General features: G+C 42.1%; 2 protein-coding genes and 2 long non-coding RNA genes across 14 annotated transcripts in view; 2 read left to right on the top strand and 2 right to left on the bottom strand.

The window, feature by feature from the left end:
• Positions 1-1,830, bottom strand: part of SLC12A1 (solute carrier family 12 member 1) — a 43,306-nt gene extending 41,476 nt beyond the window's left edge. For both annotated transcript variants that reach the window (XM_048317272.1, XM_048317273.1), the window contains exon 1: positions 1,407-1,830. In XM_048317272.1, coding sequence (XP_048173229.1) covers positions 1,407-1,817 — 411 coding nt within the window. In that variant the 5' untranslated portion in view covers positions 1,818-1,830. The remainder of the gene's footprint in view (positions 1-1,406) is intronic.
• Positions 1-10,712, top strand: part of LOC125332451 — a 57,968-nt gene extending 47,256 nt beyond the window's left edge. For all 7 annotated transcript variants that reach the window (XR_007206499.1, XR_007206497.1, XR_007206496.1 and 4 more), the window contains 4 exons: positions 1,237-1,279; positions 3,465-3,535; positions 4,951-5,837; positions 9,208-10,712. This is a non-coding gene — a long non-coding RNA (uncharacterized LOC125332451). The remainder of the gene's footprint in view (positions 1-1,236; positions 1,280-3,464; positions 3,536-4,950; positions 5,838-9,207) is intronic.
• On the bottom strand, positions 5,937-11,107 carry CTXN2 (cortexin 2). 4 transcript variants are annotated; one of them, XM_048317276.1, is made up of 2 exons: positions 11,019-11,106; positions 5,937-6,380 (listed from the first exon to the last, which is right to left on the bottom strand). In XM_048317276.1, the coding sequence occupies exon 2, from the start codon at positions 6,324-6,326 to the stop codon at positions 6,078-6,080; it is 249 nt and encodes an 82-aa protein (XP_048173233.1). In that variant the 5' UTR covers positions 6,327-6,380; positions 11,019-11,106; the 3' UTR covers positions 5,937-6,077. The 4 variants fall into 4 exon arrangements, 2 of the variants coding, with proteins under 2 accessions (XP_048173233.1, XP_048173234.1); XM_048317277.1 differs by lacking the exon at positions 11,019-11,106 and adding an exon at positions 8,187-9,214; XR_007206491.1 differs by lacking the exon at positions 5,937-6,380 and adding an exon at positions 7,271-10,653 and having other exon boundaries at positions 11,019-11,107.
• Positions 11,108-12,491: 1,384 nt separating this feature from the next.
• LOC125332452 lies at positions 12,492-17,018 on the top strand. Its single transcript, XR_007206500.1, has 2 exons — positions 12,492-12,879; positions 13,035-17,018. It is a non-coding gene; the product is annotated as an uncharacterized LOC125332452 (long non-coding RNA).
• Positions 17,019-19,373: the final 2,355 nt, after the last annotated feature.

The raw sequence follows: 19,373 nt of genomic DNA, 5'->3' as shown, positions 1-19,373 counted from the left end.
TGATAGCCTTAAACAAAACCTAAACAAATTTATTTAATTTTGTTTATAATACACAAACCATTGAGAGATACAACAGTAAAAAACCCGGAATTTTCTGGTTATGATCAAAACTGAAATCCTTTAATATGCTAATGTTCAATACATGTTCATTCAGCATTATGTTCAAAGCTAAGACACAGTTTTACTCTTCTCTGGCCACTACTGAAGTAAATTATTTCTATAAGAGGAAATTTCTTCTGGGCATGGAAATGTGTTTAGTCCTTTGAGTAACAGTTCGTACATCTGCAAATGAATAGGGATACTAAATTAATATTTTTCCCTTTTCCTATCTGCTTTGTTTTCATCTTTGGAAATGCTTCTCCTCTCCTTGTAAGCCATTTTACACAGGTTTGTGGAGAGCTTAATTTGAGTAAGTCAGGCCAAAACTAGGAAGCTGCCCTAATAAGATCCTAAGGAATCAGGTCCTAATTTACTAACGGCTGTATTTTTTGTTTAATTTCATTACTTTGTATTAACCCTTCTTAGGAAAGAGGAATCTCCAGGAAACAGAAGTCTGAACAAGATCTGGACCAGCATTCAAAAATCAGAAGCTTGTCCACATTATTCAGACCTCAGAAATATGAAAAACTGAGTGGAATGGGGATGAGAGCTTGTTTTCTCTCAAGTTTTCTCATTTCACAACTACCTAACTAAAAAAAAAGAACCGGAGTTTTTGCTGCATATGGACACTTTTAGTCTCAGTTTAACTATAGCAATGATCTTTCTCTTTCCAGCCCTGCCCTGATAAGTGCATAATTAACCCCAAATTTGCTCACTGTATCAGCACCTGAAAAGTGTTTGTCTGCTATCCCTCAACACCCTTGTTCTGGATTCTTTCTTGCTGTTCGAATGGTTTGTTACAGCAACAATTGAGTCGTGCTCTGGATGGATATCTGATTAACTGAAATTCTGTTTGTTGCACATAGTATTTTTTATAATACTTATATTTATTAATGAGCACAACGGAGGAATCTGTCAAAATTAGTTATGCATTGATGTAAAATTCAAGTCTAGAATAAGTGTGAATTGTGTAGCTTGGTTAAATTATGAATTGACATTCACCATCTGCCATCCTAACTCTTATGTGAAACAGAAGAGGTTTGGTAGATCCATACTTTTAGACAAGATTAAGCTGTGTTTTTCTGCTTATCAAGTACTTTACAATTACCTTTTAATAAAAATCTTTGCTCGGAGCAGGGTACAGAGCAGAAAACAGACTGCAGCTACCAAAGGAAATATGGTAAGTAGTTACTTGTACTTTTTCTCTTGGGCAAGGTTCATGAATTTAAGGACTTTCTCATATTAATAAACAGAATTAACAGTCTGGAAATGGAATAGAGAAAATTTTATCTTTCCTTTTCACTTACCTTTGCCAGTTGTTCATGAATTTCTAATAAGCTTGGTCTGTTGAGCTTATTCCCACTGACGCTGCCAGTGTTTCTATAATAATCAATTTTGGGAACTGGGTCCATTGTGTTATGGCCAAAAGTTTGTAGATAATACATTTTACTGTGAGTATCATAGGGATGTAAACTAGCTTCTGTTTTCTCCCCATTTTGATGGAAATTGTCATATAATTCTCTTTTTCCTGGTCTGTAACTGATTCTTAGTCTGTTATGTGTTTCATCAGTAAAAGATGTTTCTTCATAGTGTGGTGGGTCAGAGCCCACATCCTCTTGGGTTGTTTCACTGTTGTCATGGTCTTCATTAATTATGTTAACTTGAAAGCGATTTGCATTTGGATCCAAGAATACATTTGGTGCATTGTTCATTGACATCTTCAGGGATGCTACAGACTTGGGTGATCCGTGTACTCTTCTGTGGCTGCAGCCACTCAGTTGCAGCTACAGCAAAGGGTTTAGTGCTGTTGCATATCAGATCTTTGCTTCTCAAATAATGAAGGGCTGAGAATTTTCTGTTGAATCTCTAAGCAGTCTTCCTGATGTAGGCTGCCAGTTTTCTGCTATAAAAATATAAATAGACTATTTCTATTATCTTGCATGGTTAGATATGTTTTCCACCACAAGCTCTCCCCTCTCCCCTGCCTCACCAAGTATCCATGAGACTATCATCCTATGACTCGTTGAGTAAAAGCATAGTTGAAGCAAAGACAGAGCTTTTGAAGATGTTTCTGTCTATGATGGGTGCACTTGACCCTCTAACCAAACCAGCAGTATTTTGGTACAAGCTCCAAAGGAGGTAAAGGCCTGAGCTGTAACTGGGCCAAGAACTCCTCTAGTTTCAATCTGTTTTATAAAAACCCACAAAAGAGCAGGGTGGCATCATGAGCATCAATGTACACAAGCTTGGAACATGATCATGCCATTAAAACATGGATTGCATGGGGCTCTCTCCTCTGTAACCTGGGGCTCCCCCAGTCCCTTCCAGGAGAGTTGCTCCCTGTATGGTGCAGATGTTAAATCTGTTTGAGGTACAGGATTTGCATTTGTCCTTGTTGAATGTCATGAGGTTCCTGCTGGCCCATTCCTCTGGCCTGTCTAGGTCCCTCTGAGTGGCAGCCCATAGAGAGGTGAACACACAGCTGTATAATCTGCTTCTCACCTCCTCTTTCCCACACAGACCCCCCTCAAAGAAAATGAACGAGCAAACATAAACTCCAAGAGAAGAAGGGGTACTCATATTTAAAGCCTTTAGTGGGTTAAGTACCTTTGCAGCAATTTAAAGTATGACCTAGATGGCCCTGAAATGAGCTATTGAAATGCTGGCAATCATATGTCTTGAAACATATTTCTAAGGAGATTAGGGAGTGTGGTTGTATAGACCTGTATAATTCAGTAGGAGCCCAGGTTTGTTCAAAGGCACTAAACCAGAGCATGCTTAGACATTGAAACTCTGCAAGCATTTGTAAAAGCAGAAAGTGTTAGAAACAAAATATATCTTATAAGCAAATGTATGAACTGAAAATCTGGATAAATAAGCCCATTACAGACATTTTTTTTAAGTTCCATATTTTCACAAGAGGTTGGACTAGATGAACTCCTATGATTTTTTCAATTTAAATTTCTCAATGATTTTGTGAAATGCATTTGGCCCTTTGGCACTGAAAGATAAAATACTGCATCAATATTTATAGCTCAGCAATGTAAATTTTCTCTAAAATCACATATCAAGTTATAATTTGAAGAGCTGATAATCAGATGTCCTCCATCTTCAGTATGAGATACAGCTAAAGCATATTTTCTTATTTCTTCCATCAGCTATAGGTAATATTCTGCTGTCACCTCTCTGCTGAGGCACCACTTTGTCACCTTCATATTTATGTTAGGTTTCCTCCTTAATGTGTGTAAGCCTCACAGCAACATATTACATTTATTTAGTTTATTTTACTTCTACTGGCTCTGTATTATTATTATTATTATTATTATTATTACACATTTATGATCATAGTATTCTGCTTCCTTCAGCCTCTTAAAGTTGCAAGGAAGTGTTTCATCTTCAGGCATGAAGGAGCAAAACCAAATCTTCTCTCATTGAGGTCAGTGAAACTATGTTTTTTTCCATCTCCATGACTGAATGAAATCCTGAGTCTTTGATGACAATGAAACTCTTGCTACCAAGTAAAATGATTCTGTCATTTGACTGTCTTATTTCCATATTAGTGTTTTGCTAGGAAAAGTAAAGTCTCTTACCTTTCTGCTGTTCTTGAAAACAATACTTTGGTTTTCACAATGTATTTCCAGAGATCTCTGAACTGTTATTTGCCATTAACTTTGTGTTTAGTTTTCTAGCATTATGCATAAATAATCAAGTTTACCTTATTCAGGGTAATTTAACTTACCATTCAATCCTGTGTTTTTAGGGAAGGACAATCTGCCTCTTTTATTCATGCATACAGTGTGACCCTCTCTTTGAGGCATTACAGACTCTGCCTTATTGGCCAGATTTTTCTCCTGTTTAATATACTGAATAGGCCATCCAATCACTCTCTTTCAAAACATTTCTAGATGGTGATTTAGAAAGGCATTCTAGCTTGTTAACTATTAACCAGCAAATGTACCTATCCATTACAATTACTGGGTTTATGGCATTGCAAAATTTCTAAGGGGGCCTGAAAATACTTTTGTTATCTCCATTTCCCTCCCAGCTATGCCTGATTCTGAACAGATCATATTCTCTCTATCTTTCAGTTCTGCATATATAGTCATGCAGATAACAAGAGTTCAGGACAGGATCTGCTCAGTGCATTTTATGCAGAAGATTCAGTGAAGTCAGTGGGATCAGTCTTTGGGGGGTCCTCTTGTCCTACATGCAGTTTTAAAACATTTACTCCTGACCCTATTTAAAGTTTTACTCTGTATATTTAAGGAAAACCTTTGAAAAATTATGTGCTCTGTATTATTTCTGGGAAGGCTGACTTCCTAGTCTTTTTGGGATGAAGAAAAGAGCAGGCAGGAAATGATGAATCTTTGTAATTATAAGGGGATTAGATAATTGTTTCCAGCAATAGATTGGGTAAAGAACAAAAATAATAAGACAATATTGGAGTTCTTTGGATATGTTTGCAGTGCTTGCTGTGTAGTTCAGAGATAACTGAACTATATTTAACCCAGATAACTTAAGTACCTTCAGCACTCCAACCTGACAGCACAGAGCTCAGCTGTGCTGATTAGATGTACATTAAAAGAATGGCAGTGTCAGGTCTCTGCAGTGGATGATGCTATCCAGCAGTAACAAATCACATGAATCATTGTACTGATATCTACCTTGGATTTTATGGCTAAATCAGATAGGATATATGCAATATACTGAATCTCTGAGGGTCTGGAATTTTTTCTTACATATAATCTGAAGCAGTTGAAAAGCCCTTACATTCACAAAATTGTTTATGTTTTGTAATTTGAATGAACCAGTGTAGATTAATATTGGCTGTTCCTCTCTTGTATTTTTCAGACAGGAGATTCATGTCCTTCTCTGTACAATCAAGTATTTTATGTTCCAAATGACACTTCAGGTCTGCTGTTCACTGTCTGCCTCTGCCTAGTATATGGGGCAAAAGGAATAACATGTATTTTTCAGAATACATGAAAAAGAAAACAACTGCTGCAACTGATCTCCTTGTCTCAGCTCCTCATTGCAAACAGATCTGTTTAGCAAAAGTGACAGTGCCTAAAATTCTAATGCCAGCCTTCTTAAAAACGGAATTGAATTTCTGTCAAGTACTGTCACACTTGCTAAACAGCTGTGTGTATGAGGGTGACCTTGAATATCCAGATTTGAGTCTCTGCTTTCATAGGATCTCCCATGACCAGTTCATCAGTGACAGTCCAGATCCCATACTGTGCACAACTGCAGGAGCACAAACAGAAGAACCAGCTGTGGAGAGTGCTGGAGTGTACAGAGCTCTGGACCCCGACCTGCCTGGGGGCTGGGTAAAAATGGGCAAGCAGCATGACTGTGTCTGCTTTGACCTTGCCAGGCTGGTGTAATTACTCCTGGGAGCTGTTAACCAGACAGTTTAAGCTCCACTTTAAACGGAATCATCTTCTGTAACCAAGTGGAATAAAATCATGGACACACACCTCTTGCAGGCACCTCCTCTAAGTCACAACCTTTTGTTGTCCTCCACTTTTGTATCCTCAGTGTACAAGTACAGACACTGAGTTTCAGAAAATTGTGTTGGATGAGGAGGGGAGGGGGCTACCACTTGAACATTCACCATTCATGAGCCTGTCTTTTGTGTTCTTCATCTTTTTCTTCAGCCTATCATGAGACACAGTAGACATGAGATGCTCCTCTGAAGAGCCAGATAGCATCTGATCCTTAAAACACTGGGCATGGTAACTTTCTAGTGAATTATTGTGTATTTGTTTGCTGTTAGCCATTTCTCATCTACCATTCCACTGTTCATCAAATAAAAGCAACATGAAGTACCTTTGGAGTTTGCAACAAATATTTATTTAACAAAATGGATGTCACCAACATATCTCCAAAATGCAGGTATGTATAACAAATGTAACAACAGTTGGTTTCCAAAATGAAATCAACATCAAATTTAAGGCAGGATATTCTGTGAGTTTTCATGCAAGAGCATATTCAAATGTTCCTTTGTCCAACCCCTCAACTTCATCTTCCCACGTGGAAGAAGGCATACTGCTGTAGGGGTCTAGCAAGATTTTGAAGCATCTGATAATTAGAAGTCCCAAGAAAACACACAAAATCCCCACAAAGGCAAAGCCAGTTTTTTGTTCTAAAGTCAGAGGGAAAGCAGACATTTCGTTGACACTCATGCTGGCTGAAGTGTTGCTGCAGTAATTACTGCTCATCATTGGGCATCACATCCTGGTGACTCTGTGGGATTTTCACCTGTGTTGCTTCTTTGCCTGCATAGAAACATCAAATCAGTGTGGTTAGCTCTAAGTGGGGTGAATATATCTGAGCTGTAGCATATGAACATTTGAAAATGAAAACCAGCTTGGATTTTAGAAGTGTCCTGTTGTTTTTTCACATTTAAATGTATGTGATAAAATTGCAACTATTAGCCTCTACACACCATTTACTTACTGGCCTCTGTTTTGAGACAGCAGACTCACGGTTTTCTGGCTTTCTGTCTGCTCAAAACCAAAGTTTCAGCTGTTGAAAACAGCATTTTGTCAGACACTCATAGGTCTACGGACTGTGATTTGGCAATACTCTCTAAGGTCTCCACATGGAGAAACCTGGTATGTTCCTGAAATGGCTTTACATCTCTGTGCTTAAACTAGTTAGACTTGCATTGACCTCAAAGGCAATTTCAGACAAATAATGTGGATTTTGCTCATTTGATTTAGCTCAGAGTCTACATAAATAGATTCAACTTGTAAAATAAAAGACTATGTGTGCAATTTTAGTGAAGTCTTGGGCTCCACTTTCAGAAAAAAAATGCTGTGTGTATTTTAAGCTTGTAAGAAAGTGAGCAGATTGATAAAATTACCCCTTCACCTTTCTCTGTACATGTCCACTCTTGTGTATGAGCAAAGATTGGTGGAAGAAGAGATAACAGAATTAAATTCCCTTCCCCTGTATCTTGCTCTCATTTGTTTCTTCTCCTTGGTCTTCCCCGTAGACACCCTGCCATTTTTACAGGCACAATAAACAGATCTGCCCATGCTCCTGGCGTTGCTCGGGAGACTGACCCTGACGTGTGTCCTATGGAGACAGGATGCTCAAGCAACTCCACCCTGCTGCTGCCACCAGGAGAGCTCTGCATGTTTCCAGACAGGAGAAACTTCTAAAATTTGTCTTTTTAAGGAGATCTTATGTATAGATTTTGGTTGTGTGGGGATCATTTGGCTTTAATTTAGGTTTTCCATCAGATATTGGAATCACATCTTTCTTTTGTATCTACAGAGAGTGGGAGAATTGGAAGGACTAGGACATCAAAAGTGCCAAAGGACAAAGACATTTTTATTCTAAAGTTAGAACTTGAGGTTTTCTGGCTCTTGCTAACACCTATTTAACGAACGTGCCTGAGGGGAAACTCTTTTTGTTAACGATTCAACCTCTTTTTCCCCAGGGAATTGCCACTATCAATTTATTTCTTGGCAGAGTAATCAGGCCACTCAGAGCTCTGTGCTGCCATGGCTACACTGCTTCAGGTACCTGCACTGCTAGGCCAGGTTAAAGGGAGGTCCAGTATCTTTACTGTGTACTGCAGTCATGGCTGAGAGAGCCATACTCTGAGTCAGCCTACAAGTAAAAACAACAGAAAAAGTAGAAATAACTTTTGATATTCCCGAGCAGATAGAAATGAACAGAATTTCTATTTTGTTTGGTGTCTCCTTTCTCACTTCAAAATTTGTGGGATTTTTGACTATTATCCTAAAGAACAAAAATTTTAGAACAAAGATCAAAAGGGCAAAAACCACGTATTTCTTTTTTGCAATAAACTTCAGTATAGTAGATATTAAATAATGTTTCCTTTTAGTGTTTACACATTTGCCAGAGCACAGCAACCAATATTCTGTTTAGTCTGTAGAGCTGTGTATGAGATCCTTCCTTGTTTTGCATTGTATTCTGCTCTTTGAGTCATTTTGTTTTAATTCCTGTTAGGATGGAAGAAAGATCCAGATATAGCCTATGGGAATTAGAAATAATGTCAACAACAAGCAATATTTATTTTCTGAAAATACATCATAGGTAAAGCCCACCTGCTGTATGGATTTTCATTGGGCATACTTCCAATTTTTCTATTAAGTTTGACCTTCTGCAGGAAAAAAAAAATCAAAGAAAGTTCAATATCACAAATTTATGTTAGAAATCAGTTGATTTGAGCAAAAGCCAGTCAAGGAAAAAAAAATACTTTCCCAAAGTCCTAGGGCACTGGGCTATAAAAATTAGGAACAAGGCTTATACAGGAAAATGATAAATAGTCACTACCTGGAAAAGCCAGACCCAAAAAACCCAGTTGTTCTCTTGAAAGACATTGAGAAAAATGTTAGGGATAGGCTGGCCATGGAGAACCCTGAATCTGAGTTGAGTCCAGACAAATACCTTTGTATTTGACATAACATTTCTTCACCACACAGAGTAATTTTCCAAGAATATGACTTCCAGTCTTACTAATTTTGCAGCTTACACACTGGAATTAGATGGGATTTGTTTGTAGATTATGTGCTTGTCAGGAGACATTATGGGACAGATCTCTGTGCAAAGCTTGATTTATGCTGAAACATGGAGAAATTGATATCTTAGTCTTATTTAACAAAAGTTTGCTGGAAAAAGCCGCATGAGAGAACTGTATTTTGCTTGGGGAGGATTGCTTCTGGGAAACTCTAATGTGCAGCTTTGTGTTCTTCTCTTCCTTGTCCTGAATTTCAGAATTTGTAATTGAAGCCTTAAAGTTCACAGGAATTTTTGTTCTAATTATGTATCCCCAAAACCGTGGTACCAAGACTGACCTTGAGTACCTTTTATTGCTTTCACATTTTAGTGCTGCACGCAGGTCAGATGTCCTCTCCCAGGCAGTCAGACACCCTGCCATTTGCTGCAGTGTATCTGTCCAAGTCCTGAACCAGAAGACTCTGAATACTAACTAACCTGGCCTGGATCCCAAAATGCTCAAAGATAGCCTTCAGGACAGCTTCATGGGGACAAGCATTGTATCAGTTAGGATCTGCAGAGCCATTTTGTGGGGGCTGACCCCAGACTGATCTCAATCTTTTTTTACAGGTCAGGACTCCTCTCCTCCTTTGATTTGCTACCCATATAAACACTGGCAAAAAGAAAGGCTCCTTAACATCCTGCTGTGAAATAAAAGGCCATTGGAAGTCCTTCTGAGGCCAGAAGAAACAATCAGAGTCCTAAAGAAAATAGGAATGAGGAGTACAGCTTAGCACTGAGCTAAGAAACACAGAGGTATGAGCTGGGAGTGCTGGCTGCACCTATGGGGGGATGAAGGGAAACACCATGGGTACTAGGTATTGTGAGGCAGCTGGAAGGAAGATGTTGAAATTCTTGTTCTAGCAGAATCACCAGCCCAACTCTGTCAGTGTTTGGTGTTGACTGAAGATACCAGCCCCAGCTATTTGGTGGTTTGGAGTGACAGGGTGTCACTTTTTTCAGACCTAGCCTTTAGTCTCATGTTTACAGAGAGACTTGAGAAGATCAAGAAAGTAACCAGGATAATCATCCTTGGGTTTTGGGTTCCAGTCCTTCTCTCACAGAACCCCCTTCAGGATTTTTTTCTAATGGCTCAGTACTGGAAATGACTATCTGTACAAGGTCTCAAGCTGGGACCATTCATCCTCTTGGTGCAATTAAGCCTTGGGTGCCTGAAGACTCACTTCCTAAATGATAGTTTGTAACAAAATGGACCAAATCAGTGGCCATCTGTTCTCTTCTTGGATGTCTGCAGCCCAGATGCTTGTTCATGGATGTGGTCATTCTGCAAGTACTTCGAATAGCTTCAGTCCCGAGCTTGTGCTTAAGTAACAGCAAACCTAACTTGAAAAGGGACCTACAAACAGCCTTTCTCTGGGAGCTTTGGAAGCGCCTCATTTGCACTTAACTATCTGTTCAGGGAAACTAAACAGTGTTCCAGAAATGCTGTTACAGAAATTGGTCATAGAAGGTGGTAAGATGAAAAGATTAACAATGGAGAAGTCCTATAAAATAGACTAGAAATAGAAATCAGCATGAACATGGAATTCTCTTCAGAGTCTGAGCTACCTGAGTTAACACCACGTGGCCAGAAATGCTGCAAAAGGAGCGCTGTGACTGCACAGCTGACCTGTCATACTCGTGCTCACTGCATGCCTGTATTCTCTAAATTGCTGGGGAGAACATTGTCTCCTCAGGGTACGGGTTCTAAGACAACATACAGGGAGGTGAAGGTAGGAATGCCAGGGCATGGATGCTCAGCAAATGAAGGCATGGCTCACGGCTCTGCAAAGAGAGCCCCCACACAGTGTTTTTGCAGCATGGTAACTCAGGGTGCAAGCAACACTTTTCCACATAAACAGCACTCCCCTGTGAAGAAGCAGCAGCCGAGCAGTGACACGTCCAGCCTTCCGACACGCAATGAATTGCAAAAATAAGATTTTATCCGTAGCAAATACATAAGCCTGGAGTCTTCATTGGACAAGAGCTTCTGTGTTGTGAATTCAAATACGTGGTCTAAATTTGGATAATACAGAGATACAGGAAAATAAAACGTTCACTAGCATCATCCTTAACTTGTGAATGTGGAAAAGTGTTGCCTGCTTCCCAGGAGATGGAGGCTGAGACCGAGCACCCGCAAAGCAATTGTTGCTGTAGGATGGCACGCACAGCCTTCGCGTTCACCGGCCCCGCTACCCCGGGGAAGGCAGATTTAGGCGCTTACCCTGCCCTGTTCCCCCCGCCGCCCGGGGTGCCTCCCTCCATCCCTCCCTGCCCCCGCCGGGAGTGCGGCCGGGCCGGGCCGGGCCGGGCCGGGCGGCGCCGCAAGGTCAGCCCCGCGCCCCGCCCGCCGGCCCCGCCGCGCCGTCCGCGCTACGAACCCGTGTCCTCCGCGCCCGCGCTGCCCATGGTGGCCGAGCGCGGAGCTCTCCGCGCCTCCGGGCCCGCCTCGCCAGCTGTCGAAAGCCCAGGTTGGAGTCCCGACGGCTCGGGGCGCGGGGTGGTCCCGGGCGGCGGGGGCAGCTCGCTCGGGCTCCCCTCGCCGCCCGGCGATGCGACCCCGCCGGGAGATGCTCAAACCGCCCTAATTAAAAAATTAAACACGGCCGCTGCTGCTACCGCCTCCTCCTCCACCTCTTCGCCCGCCCCTTTCCATCGCTATTCAGCCGCGCTCCTCTCCAGCCCCGCTTTGCGCGGATTAAACCCAGGAGCGTGGAAACTTCCTGCAAAACACTACGTGCGGTGCATCGGTAAGGGCCGGGCCGGGGCCGCTGCGGGGCGGGAGCAGCCCTCCCTCCTGCGCTCCGCTCCCGCCGCCCAGGCCGGGTACCGGGGCCTCGAAGGCCGGGTGGTCTCTGCAGTGATGGAGGACGGGGCTGCGGTACCCGCAGGAGGGGCTGCATCCCTCCCGGGGCCCCGGGACCGGCCGGGCGGCGCAGCCTCGCCGCCGGCGCCGAGCAGGACCTGTGGAGCCGCGCTGGGTGCGCGGGGCCGCTGCTCGCCGTGAAACAGCGGGCAGGGTTTCACACGCTGAGCTCAGTGGGGCGTGCTGAGCCGAAAGCCTCTTAGGCTGTGCCCGCAGTGTGGCCTCGGGTCCTCCCAGCAGTTCTGAAAGTAATAACGATTAAAGCATAGACCAAGCTTTGTATCCTTTCATTAGCTGCGTTTAGCTGATGGTGGTTGTATATTAGAGAGGTTTCTATTTGCTACAACAGCAGGTGTTTAAGTTGGATTAGAAAAGAAGATTCATTTTCCCAAAGCTGGATCTGTATATATTGCATTAATAAATAGCAAATCTGTTTCAAATGATAGTGATTCCATATCTGTAAATCATCCGGGTGAACACACCCCTGCAGGGATGCACGTGGGTCAGTGGAACAGGACTGTATCACACTGTCAAGCATCATGAGACTACTGTAGACCTACTAACAGAATTTGTTCTGTAGAAAATAATTTTAAAACTCCTCATGTTTCTTACTACATGCAGTAACACTATGATAGGTTAAACCTTCTTCCTGAAATGATGTAGGGAAAGAGTTGTTTTGCCTTGCCTGCCATTTTAATGCCTGATTCCTCTGCTATGACTGCAGTGGACTTCTAAGCACTGGGTAGAGTCAAAATACAGCTTTCTCCTGGTGGTAGAACTAATGGTTAAACTGATGGTTAACTATGTATTTGCTAATGGTTATTAGTTTGATCTTCTGATGTTGCAGCATTAGTCATGTGATAAACAATGTCTGTAAGTCAAGCTAATTTTTGAAGTGCCTCTCATACTTAAAGATCCATGAAGACTTTATAAATAGATAGTTTTAAATAGTATAAGATTGTGCTTTCAGAATATGTATACAGAGCCCCTACTGTTCCTAAGGAGCTCTAGTGTTCTTTTTTAGCCCTGTCCCTGATTTACTTGGGGGCCCCATGAAGGTCTCTCACTAGATGGAAAGCTGTAGTTTGAAATTTTGAGAGTAACAAATACAAGGTCTCAGAATTTCACAGTACCTCCTCAACCTAGCATAATTGTTAAGGGATTCCTAATAATTGTTGAGCACTGCTGTACTTGGAGAACTTTATTGGAAGTAGGACTTTGGAGTAGCCAGGACCACTATGACTGCTGTGGCTGGGAGTGAGGGACAGCATTGACAATAGAAACACATTCTAAGGGGGTGCATCTTGCCTCTTCTGCCAGAATTTGGACATGGACGCTGGACCTTTCACTACCATTTTCCTGGAAAAGGTTTACTTGTGGGATATTGCTCCTTATAGATACATTATCTTTTTGTCTTGTTATTCTTGTAGGATTGAACTTATAGATTTTTTTGTTTTTCCAACACTGAAATAATTGTCCCTCTTGTACTATGGTGTGGCAGAAGTTGCTGAAACTGTGTGTTTATTTCTAGGAATCTGACACTCATGTTATATTCTGAAGACTTGATTTCTGATTTTATGTATTGAAGATCCACTTTGCTGGAGATGAAACTGGAAAAGAAACTGGCAGCCAGCAACAGGGAATGAGTCTCCTTCTTCATCTACCAGTTGTCAGCAGACAAGTAGCACTGTTTTTCTGTTCAACATGGTATATTTTAAAATGGAAAAGTGATGGAATAACTATCTTTCCCTACATTTCATTTCTTTTACACTTGAAAGTCACAAGTTTTGCTTTTGCATGGGAAAAATGATTTTTTGGTAAGGAAAATGGGAGAGCAGTGTATGTGAATAATTCTGGATATATGGACAAAGGGAGCATTCACTACTCTGTGTTTTCAATTTCTTTATCAGGATCCATCTTTTGTGTTCAACTGACTATTACTATCACTTTCATCTCACTTCAATCATACTTGTGTTGATTTGATCCTTATTTATGGAGTGTTGTGTTTCCTCAAAGGAGAGCCCTTGATCAGAAATAGAGATTTTATAATCATCTAGTAATTTGTTATGTTGAGTTGGCAAATTCAATTGGCCTAATTTAAGGTTGGGCAAGACACTTCAAGTGGGTGCCAGTGAGTGAAAGGCAACTTGGAAGTCTTAGAGCTATTAGCTGGTTAATACTTTCAATGTTTAAGGATCGCTTGAGTGGTGTAGGTGTCAAGAAAATGTAACTGCTTCGAGGGATAACTAACTCCCTTTAGTAACTTGCTTTCCAGTTTAGCTTTAAACAGCTCTTTGAGTGTTCCTTTGCAAGCAAGCAAACTCTCCCTTCAATTGCTGGAAATTTAAAATGGGCTGAAGTCACAGAGTGCACAGAAGAAACAGATCAAGTTGCAACTCCCTAATCAAATTTAAGCAAGTTTTTTGGGAATATGCATAATCAGAAAGCAATAGTATATAGGGGAGATAAAAGCAGTAATAGAGAGGCACAGCAAAAGTGGGGGGATTATAATTAATTTTTGTATTGATCACAGTTGCAACTTGGAATTATTTTATGTAATTTAATTCAAGGTATTTAGCATCTTTAAAAGAATAAACATCTCTGTTTTACCATGGGTTTTTTATGTAGTCTTAAAAGATCTGAATCTCTATTTGGGCTTGTTCAAAGGCAGTGCATTTACTAGACACTGACTTCACCAGCAACATAGAGTCTACAGCCCTGTGGGTGTGTGGGGTACTGCTTTGGTGACTGTCAGGAATGAGGCAGAAAAACAAGTCCTACAAAGCAGTCTCCCCATGTTAAATGTCTGACTAGGCCCGCTCTTCAAATAGGAAAAGCGTGGGGATTCAGAAGCTGAAGAAGGTTAGGAATCACCCTCTTTAAGTCCAATCAATGTTAGTGTTGGGGAAGGTGGAAGAGTGCATGTATACAGTGAAAACCAACAGTGCCACCTTGTGTGGGTGGGACAGGAGAGTTCGTCCACGAGGAGGCGAATGTCCCCCGGTGTGTCCCCAGCTCCTCCACCTCGGGACTGGGAAAAGCCTCTGGCCAGCTAGGGAGAGGGCAAAGGGAAGGATGAGGTCCCTTTAGACCTGCAGGAGGGAGGTGTTTGCTGCCCCACTTGAAAGGCAGAGGTGGTGGGTATGTTAGGGGCATAGCCTGACAGGGGAAGAAGGACCTACATAAAAGCAGGTTGCTCAGTTTTTGCTTTTGTAACTTCAGCAGCTAAAGTAACGTCTGGGGGAAGAGAGGGTAATGTGAATTGTTTCCATATAGGAACGGTAGAAGTGCTACTAAAAGTCTGGTGTTGTGCAGCCTTTCAGGGGTAAAAAAGAGATGATTAAGATTTAGACTCAAGCTGTGGTCAAGGGTTGCATAACACTGAAAAAAAATTTATGAGACTTAGGGAGATGAAAGCCTTCCATGGGGGACAAAGAAGTTAGGTCCCTGCAGATCAAGTGGAGCAGGTCTCCTGTGTGACTGATGCCACGTTGTTTCTCAGCCTGGAAAGATAATGCTTAAATGCAAAGAGAGCCTTTGGGGAAAATAGTATTTGCTTTACTCTAGGTCCACGATAAGTATGCAAAAGAGGGTGCCAGTTGCAGAGTAGGGTTAATTTTATTTTTTTTAGCACAAAGTAAAGCAGTGTAGGTTGGGTGTAGCCTTAGGCAATGCAGGCTGGTCTGGAAATACTTGTGTCTGTGCAAAAAGGAATCTTCAAATAAGGTATGAAAGTGAAAATATTTACAAAGCAAAGATATTGCTAAAGGAACCCTTCTCCAGCTGTATTTGGGGCTTCCTGGAGAAGGGACAGGGTCTACAAAATGTTAAGCACATTTAGGTACCATTGCAAACAAAACAAGAAGAATTATATGTGACATATCCACCATGCAGGCATCATATACTGAGAACTGAAAACAGTCATTTACCAAAAAAAAAGTCAAATGGATTTAAAATTTATGAGGCTTAAAATTCCCGTTTTCTGAAGGTCCATACAAACTGACTTTCAAGAACACATAATTTTTTCACTAGTTCCACCTGATAAAAGTGCTGATGAACTGGTTTTGATCATGACTTAATCAGAAACAAAATTTTTAAAAAAAGTTGAGATAAACCAAACACAAATTAAAATAGTCCTTTCTAAAAGGATGATGATACATATTTGTTCATTAGCAAATTGGGAGCTATGCCTTGTTTGTCACTGAGGACTTGAGACTTGAATTTACTGGAGAGTTGCTGTGAAAAGAATGCTGATACTTAAAATACACATAATTATTTTACCTCAGTAACTACTTGTACAAGAGACTTTCAGTAGTAGTTCCTTTAGAGTTGCTTATATTTACATATATATGCAAGAACATGAATAATATTCCATTATCCTCAACTCTGTGTGTAAATTAGTGCTGTCAACTCTGCTTGCCAAGAATATACAACCATTATGCCATACACCCTACCTATAACTGTGAAACCCTATTTACATTAGGGGTGATGAGGAATTTGTTAGGACAGCAGATCAAGAACAGTTGTAACAGTGTTGTACTAAATGAGGGATCTCCTTTTAGCAGGAACATTCCTCAGACACCTTGTCTGTCTCCTGTAAGAACATGAACAGAGGCAGAAGAGATGTTGGAACCCTATATATCAAAAGATAAGTTTAAAATATTCCCAGGAGGGATCAGTGTGTAACAAAGGAGACTTTCTCAGCACAGGAAATGGCATGGAAAGACAATGGTTTTCCTTTTTTTCCACTTACTATGGTAAGTAGGTTTTTTTTAAAAAAAAAAATTTGTTTCAATCATTTTATATTCAAGAGTCTTCCTAGGGAAAAACTTAAAAATTTTTCAACAGAGTTTTGTACACCAAAGAAATTCTACTTTTTAATTCCAGTTCACCCCGTCAGGTCTCTTAACAGCTCTTTGTGGCATTGTTCTTCCATTTTTATTATTGTTCTTTGAAGACAGAAATACTGAGTAATTATGTGTGGGACTTTTATAAACGGAGGCAAGACTCCCATAAAAATCCTGACACGAGCAACTGAGCTAAACAGAATGTTCTACACTGGAGTTGTGGTGTGAGGGAGACAGGGCAAAGCTGCCATAACTCCTCCAGGCTTCTAGCCAGACTATGCCTCAGTGCAGCCTTAATACAAAACACCTCTTCATCTCTGGGTGTGTATGGACTGTGCAGTTCTGAGCCTTTATTGCAGCACCCATTGCATGACTCTGGACGTTACTGATACAAAGCTGTGTACGTTGGGCTGTGGTGGGTCGATCTTGGCTGGCCATCAGGTGCCCACTAAATTGCTCTAGCACTCTCCTCCTCAGCAGGATGGGGTGGGAGAAAATACGATGGAAAACACTCATGCATCAAGATAAAGGCAGCTGAATAAAGCAATGACTGTGTATAGAAGCCAAGGAAAACAGATTTACTCTCTATTTCCCATCAGCAGGCAATGTCCAGCCACTTCCCGGGAAGCAGGGCTTCAGTACACATAGCAGTTGCTCTGGAAGACAAATGTCGTAACAAATTCCCCCTCTCCCCCCTTGCCTCTCCTTTTTCTTGGCTTTTACTGCTGAGCAGATGTCATACAGTATGGAATATCCCTTTGGATAGTTTGGGTCAGCTGTCCTGGCTATGTCCTGTCCCAAGATTTTGCCCACCCTCAGCCCACTGGTGAGAGGGGAATGTGTGAGATACAGCTGTGATGCTGTCCCAGCAAACACCAATGTGTTACCAACACCTTTCCAGCTACCAGTACAGAGCACAGCACTGAGGGCTCCTGTGGGGAAAACTGACTTCACCTCAGCCAGACCCATGGGCCCAAAAGGCATACAAACTTGGGGAGGTAGCAATTGAAACAGCTAGTAGGTTATTCAGAACAAGTAGGCAAACTGTGTGTAAGAAAGTCAGCAATTCCTGTTACATCCACAGGCCCATCAGCACAGGAATTTGGTGTCAGCTGCTTGGTGCCATAATACTGCTTTAGGGAGCATAGGATTCCAACACTTGAGATGCTCTGTGCAAAGCACAGTCAAACAAGGGATCTTGTAACCTGAACATGGGAATTGCTGCCCTTCATCCTGTGGAAGTGAGAGCTGTAAAATGTAATGACAGCAATATCAAGTAAACATTAACTGTTCCAGCGGTGATTATTATCACAAATACCAAGATATTTATCTAATTATGGTTAATGTGTGAACAGAATTACATCTCTTATCAGACCTCTGGACATGCCTTTCTACCTTCATCTGTAGGTTATTGGGGTGTTTTGCAGTGTCTTTGAGCTTTCTCCAAAATCTCAGGTGTTACCAGCACCTGCTGTGACAGTCATGAGGACAGACAAAAGAGAGTCCCAGCAGCTCATAAGGAGTTTACTTTCAAAACCCATATTAGTACAGGTCAGTGGGTCAGCAACCAGAAGCCACCATTCTAAATTCATTGCAGAGGACTGAATGGCTTTCCTTATATAATAGATGTTTATATAATATTTGGTTACCCTTTTAGAAATGCTTTTGTACTTGTGGTTAGTGAAATGATTAAACTTTGTCCAAATGATAAATGCTTTTTTCCTCTTTTAAAAATATTGCTTATCAGAGAGTGTCCAAAGGAGGCAACCAAAATGGTGGAGGGTCTGGAGGCCTTATGAGGAGAGACTGAGGTCACTTGGTCAGCCCGGAGGAGACTGAGGGAAGACCTCGTTGGGGTCTTTGACACCGTCCCAAGGGGAAGCAGAAGCGCAGGGATCGATCTCTTCTCTCTGGTGACCAGTGACAGGACTCGAGGAAACAACATGAAGCTGAGTCAGGAGAGGTTTAGGTTAGATCAGGAAAAGGTTTGAGGGTGGTTGAGCACTGGAACAGGCTCCCTGGGGAAGTGGGCACAGCACCAAGCCTGAGAGAGTTTAAAAAGCATTTGGACAATGCTCTCAGGCACATGGTGTGACTCTTGGGGTGTTTTGTGCATGGCCAGGAGTTGGACTGGATGATTCTAATGAGTCTCTTCCCACTCAGCGTGTTCCATGATTCTGTACTTGGTCTGAGGTGTCTCAGCACAGGTTAAGTGGTGATTTTGGGTCCAAATCCTTCAGGATTCAAGAGCCTTCAGTTCACGATGAATGTGGGGATCTTCTTAATGTTGGGGGGGTACTGAAATGTTTGGAAAAAGACCATACAAGATTTTAAAATAAGAAATGGTGTGGCCAGCAGGATTAGAGCGGCGATGATTCCCCTGGTCACACTGGTGAGGTTGCAATATGAATCCTGTGTTCAGTTCTGGGGCCTTCACAGCAAGAAGGACATGGAGGTGCAGAAGGGTCTCCAGAGAAGGGCAGTGGAGCTGATCAAGGGTCTGGAGCACAAGTCTTGTGAGGAGCATCTGAGGGAGCATTCAGCCTGCAGAAAAGGAGGCTCAGGAGGGACATTATTGCTTTCTACAACTGCCTGAAAGGAGGATGCAGCCAGGTGGGAGTTGGTTTCTTCTGCCAAGAAACAAGTGATAGGGTGATAGGAAACGGCCTGAACTTGCACCAGAGGTTCAGGTTGGATATTAGGAAAAATTTCTTTACGGAAAGGGTTGTCACTCGCTGGCACAGGCTGCACAGGCAAGCGGTGGAATCACCATTGCAGGAGGGATTTAAAAGATGTTCAGATGTGGCACTTGGGGACTCGGCTTAGTGGTGTACTTAGCAGTGCTGTGCTAAAGGCTGGCCGTGAAGGTCTCAGAGGACTTTCCCAGCCGAACTGTTTGTGCGATGCAGTGATTCAGCGGCTCACTGAGGGCGGCTGCTCTGAGGCGCCCCGGCGGCCATGGCGGCCCGGCAGCCCCCGCGTCGCCGTGGCAACGCACAAAGCCTCGGCGCGCGCGCCCTGCC

Source organism: Corvus hawaiiensis, chromosome 13 (genome assembly GCF_020740725.1).
Source record: "Corvus hawaiiensis isolate bCorHaw1 chromosome 13, bCorHaw1.pri.cur, whole genome shotgun sequence".
Taxonomy (NCBI): Eukaryota; Metazoa; Chordata; class Aves; order Passeriformes; family Corvidae; genus Corvus; species Corvus hawaiiensis.
The sequence above is the reverse complement of the archived record's forward strand: the minus strand, read 5'-3'. Positions and strand labels throughout refer to the sequence as shown.